At 49.1% G+C, this 5,325-nt stretch overlaps 1 protein-coding gene across 1 annotated transcript; it reads right to left on the reverse strand.

Moving 5' to 3' along the window:
* Positions 1 to 828: 828 nt before the first annotated feature.
* On the reverse strand, positions 829 to 2,439 carry LOC123177749 (uncharacterized). Its single transcript, XM_044591303.1, has one exon. It carries the CDS (start codon positions 2,325 to 2,327, stop codon positions 1,428 to 1,430), a length of 900 nt encoding a protein of 299 aa, XP_044447238.1. The 5' UTR covers positions 2,328 to 2,439; the 3' UTR covers positions 829 to 1,427.
* Between the last annotated feature and the right edge of the window lie 2,886 nt (positions 2,440 to 5,325).

Here is a 5,325-nt window from a genome sequence, read left to right on the forward strand (position 1 = left end):
TTGGTTTCCAAGCCATATACTTACCTTACAAGAAATAATAACTCGTCTGCCAGGACATCAAAAAATTAAACAGCAAAAGGATGTCGTGCCCCTGCAAGGTCAGGGACCGGATTTTGGCAGACCATTCACACGCAAGTCGCACGCCCGCGCGACCCCGGCCCGTTCCCAGCTAGGCGAGGCTAGCACTCACGTATGGTCTTCTCTTTCTCTTCTTAGCACATCACTTAGTGTGGTGAAGAGAACCCACTATATAAAGTGGTGAAACACTTCGTCCAGTAACCATATGGGACTGAATTTTAGCACCACCACTTACCATTTATTCATGGGGATTCGAGATTTCAAAAATTGTACATGGGTGAGGCCCGTTAATTCTAACATTTTCTGCAGGGAAAATAGAGTATATCAGCTAGATGAAAGAGTTCTAAAAAAAGCTAGATGAAAGAGTACAATTACTATCCATGGTGTCGGTACTTTTGGGGAGGAAATTAAAGGGATCCTGATAAGTGCCACACGTGTGGCATGAACAAATGGCAATTCCAAACATTTTTTTATGACAAAGTTTAGTGACGCGAGGATGGCAACTTTAATTGTCAAATATGGCAACTTCCTTTCGGATGGCAAGTTTTAGTTTATACTTGGGTTTGTTTTTTATTTCCTGATGGCAACTTCAGTTGTAAAAAATGTCAGGGCCAGAGTGCTTCGTATCACACGTGTGGCACTTATCATTTGGGAAATTAAAACACTATAGTAGATTAGATGTCATGCAATTGTCCACTCCAATCCTACAAGGCTAAATTTGTACAAAATCTTAGAAATCTTTGCAAGAGATTTGAGAGCACGGAAAGTATTCTTTTTTCCTTTTCCGGAATAGGAACTTGTAGGAATTTCTGTGGAATATAAAACACAAAAATCATGAGAACAATCCTCTAGGATTGAACACTACAAAGCAACTTGAATGTGTAAAATTTCGCAAACATTTAGATCCTACTTTTTCCATAGAAAACGTTTGAAAAGATGCTCTACCTTTTTTTTTTGTCCATTGTTTTCAGATAGCTCACCATTCACGCCGAACGGTCGAAGAGGTGTTCTACTTTGATCGTGAAAGGAAGGGCAGCCCATAAATCAAAGTGATCGATAGAACGGTCGTCTTGCTTTCTCTTGGGCGTTCTACAATTATTTGAGATCGCCATATATTCCACCACACAAACATAAAAAACTACTGTGAATTTACAAAGAAAACTACACTTGTAGGAGTAGCGACCGCTGACTCGTCTTATCCCATTACTTAATTAACCACTGAGCGATAATGGCGGATCAATTACATTTACGTACAAGGGACTGACCGACTGAGTCACGTGACAGGCATGGCGTGCATGTGCGATCTCTCGCAAACCACCCTTCGTGCGCTGTTCCGACTCCTTGCTGGCTCAAACCGCCACCCCGGACCCAACCACCGGTCGTTGGCCGCCGGTTTCCGTCGCCGCCGCGAGGTAGCCGGCGCAGACGGGCCGTGCCGGCGCCCCGAGGGCGGCGTCCACCGCGGCGTCGCTCCACCGGTCCCTCATTGCCCTGTTCAGCCGCGCCACGAACCCGGCGCGCCGCCGCTCCAGGTGCTTCAGGAACCGCGGCGAGATGCACTGCGTGTTCGACGCCGACGCGTGCTCCTCCGCCGGCGACGACGACTCGTCCGGGACGGCGGTGGCGAGGTACTCCACCATGGCCTCCGTGACGCGCGCCGGCGCGGCGCCGCGGCCGTCCCACAGCCACATGCGCGCCACGGCCCGGCGCACCGCGGCGGCGACGGCGTCGGCGGCCCCGGCGCTGCCGCCTCCGGAGGACGGCGACAGGAGGCGTGGGCTCAGCGAGATGACGTACTCCCCGTCCGTGACAGCGTCGACGGTCGCGTCGTCGGCGGTGAGATTGCCGCCGGCCATCAACCGCACGGTGACGCGGGCGACCAGGCGCCGCGGGAACGAGGGGTCCGGGAAGAGCGCGTCCTCGACGCGGCGGCTGGCGCGGTGGAGCACGCGCTCGGCGCGGCCGTTGGCGACGAAGAGGAGGTCGAAGCGCCGGCCGGCGGCACCGGCCGTGCCACCGCCCCGGACGACGTTGATGCGGAAGCCCTTGGAGGCCTCGTGCTGCGCGAACAGCGAGACCGCGGCGACGAGGGCCACGGCCAGGTAGCGCACGGCGATGCTCCGGCCGGAAGGCGAGGCGCGGGACGGTGATACAGAGGCGCCGGCCGCGCCGTGGCTGTGGTCATCGACGGTGATGGACGTGGAGGAGGAGGCAGCGGTGGACACGGGGAGGAGGAGCGGGGCTTCCATCGGCGACCGGCAGGCCGGAGAGAGCAGAGAAGAGCAGGAGCTAAGCTAGGCTGCCAGCCAGCCAGGCAGTGGAGGTTGGGATTGATTATTGGGCCGTGGCAATAATGCGAGCTTTGGCGCGCTATTTAAAGGCGAATTTTTTCAGCTAACGTCCCAACGGATCTGCCTAAATGATTTATTTACTGTATTTATTTATTTTGTTGAAAGGCCTAAATGATTGACGTGACTCGGTTCTGTGTCAGGTTCTTCTTCTCTCGAACCTGCTCTGCTCGTCAGATTTTTCTGCTGGTGTGCATCCACCAGCAGATCGATGTCAGAGTTAATCTGTCCGTGTCGATTCCCTTGCTTGGTGGCAAAAATCTTGGTCTCGTTAATTGTTATACATGTATGCGTCCAGGCTAAATTGACGGTGGGCCTCTGGTTTACATCGTGAAGGCAAGTAAGTAGTTGAGTGGAGTGGAGTATCTGGACCGGGGGGTCGCGGCACCACAGAAACTACCGGCCATTGCATCACGCCTGAGCTCGACCACGAACTTATTTGTCAGGTGACTAGTCCTCAGCGAGCGTCTCAATAAGATTCTTGGCTCATGCTCGTAAATCGTACTCCCTCCGTAAAATAGATGACCCAACTTTGTATTAACGATTGCCGGCAAGGTTTCTTTAATTAAGTTTGATCAAGCAAAGCTTGTTTTCTTTTGTTTGAGAAAATTACAGGGGCCTCCTCCAATTTCAGTTAATACTAGAAACCAACGAGAGCATCATTTGACAGGCTCATACTGGCTAATCAAAAGCATACACCAAACATAAGATCTTCAAAGGAGCTGGAGTAGATCTTCAGACAAAGCTTGCGATATACTAGGACTATGCATGTATATCCAGTTGATTAGCATGACATGATTGCATGGGCTCCATTTCGTCATTTTGGTGCCCAGCCTAATACTACTCGTCCCATGTGTCTCGGTCGGTACCCGAACCGCGGATGCATGCCAGCACGCACCACCACCCTCCACTTGCCACATGCATTGAGTCATCGACTAGTGTACTGTGGTCGAAATATTTTTGGTAATATTTTCACAACTGGTTGAGGGGTGTTGATAATAATAGTTCTTCACAAATCCTCATGCGGCCATAAAATTTCAGGAATGATTTGTTTTATATTTTTTTGGACTTGTTGGTTGTGTGCATCTTGTTATGCATAAATGGGGTATTCACTCATTGTGGTTGTATCAACTTGATATAACATTTGATCTTCGGTGCTCGGATAAGCAGTTCATGGCGTCGGATAGAGATCCCACGATTAGCAAAGTCATCGGGTGAGTGGACCCTTGGCAAAAGAAATTCATGTTCTTGGGCTAACTCTCATCAGTGCTTTGCTTATCCGCGATCTCTACATTTGCGATGGGCCTCTTCATTCTCGGGGATGGGGTCCATGCGCAATTTGACAAAGTTAGCGCTCAATTCTATTGGGAGGCCGACGCAGCTAAGCGCAAATATCACATGGTCAGATGGACTGACATTTGTAAACAAAAAGGAGGGGTTCCGCGCTTAACAAAGTTAGAGATCGGTTCTTATGGGAGAGAGATGTGGCTAGGTGCAAATATCACCTGCTCAAATGGGCTGACATTTGTAAACCCAAAAACTAGGTAGGTCTGGGCATCACCAACTCCAAGAAAATGAATTTAGCGCTAGTGACCAAGTGGATTTGGAAAATAGCTCAGGCCAACGAAAGCCTTTGGGCTCACCTTCTTAAAGCCAAATATTTTCCGAATGGCTCATTCTTCTAGTCTAAAGCCAAGGGCTCCCAAGCTTGGAATGAGATTTAGAAATGCACCCAAATTTTAACTTGGATGCTCTTTCGCCATAGGGAATGGGAAGGATACTAAATTCTAGTTGTCTAGGTGGATTGATGACAAACCTCTATGCGATAGATTCCCTGAGATCTTTGTCATTGCTTATGTGCCTTAGATCCTTGTCAATGAAGTTTTCGTCAACGGTCGGACCAACTTGGCGTTTATGTGCAACCTATCCACTCCTGAGCTTGCTGCAGCTTCACTTTTTTGCGGAAAGGGGTTGTGCTATGAGGGACCTAGAGGCATCAAGTGTGTTATCGGTCAAATCTCTCTATGCTAGGTACATGGCCCTAGGGTGAGATATGCCCTACGGGCGATGAGAGTTCCGCTTAAAGTTTGTATTTTTCCTATGCCAAGCTTCGCTTGACCGCCTCCCATCTATGATTAATCATCAGAAATTGTCGTGTCCGAGGAATGGTTGTTGTGCCATGTGCGGTAGCCCAGAAGACGCCAACCACATTCTTTTCAATGTGCTCCTGCAAAATTACTCTAGACTTGCGTTAGGGACCCCTTTAGTGCCTCTTGGGCGCCCAATTCCTGTTGGAAATATGCCCTAGAGGCAATAATAAAATGGTTATTATTATATTTCCTTGTTCATGCTATAATTGTGTTATCCGGAAATCGTAATACATGTGTGAATACATAGAACACAACATGTCCCTAGTGAGCCTCTAGTTGACTAGCTCGTTGATCAATAGATGGTTACGGTTTCCTGACCATGGACATTGGATGTCATTGATAACGGGATCACATCATTAGGAGAATGATGTGATGGACAAGACCCAATCCTAAGCATAGCACTAGATCGTGTAGTTCGTTTGCTAAAGCTTTTCTAATGTCAAGTATCATTTCCTTAGACCATGAGATCGTGCAACTCCCGGATGCCGTAGGAATGCCTTGGGTGTACCAAACGTCACAACGTAACTGGGTGACTATAAAGGTGCACTACAGGTATCTCCGAAAGTGTCTGTTGGGTTGGCACGGATCGAGACTGGGATTTGTCACTCTGTATGACGGAGAGGTATCTCTGGGCCCACTCGGTAATGCATCATCATAATGAGCTCAATGTGACTAAGTAGTTAGTCACGGGATCATGCATTACGGAACGAGTAAAGTGACTTGCCGGTAACGAGATTGAACGAGGTATT

This window comes from Triticum aestivum, chromosome 1D (genome assembly GCF_018294505.1).
Source record: "Triticum aestivum cultivar Chinese Spring chromosome 1D, IWGSC CS RefSeq v2.1, whole genome shotgun sequence".
NCBI classification, from domain to species: Eukaryota; Viridiplantae; Streptophyta; class Magnoliopsida; order Poales; family Poaceae; genus Triticum; species Triticum aestivum.

Coding starts and splice junctions, on each gene's coding strand:
- LOC123177749 (XM_044591303.1), bottom strand. CDS start 2,327: ATGGAAGCCCCGCTCCTCCTCCCCGTGTCCACCGCTGCCTCCTCCTCC.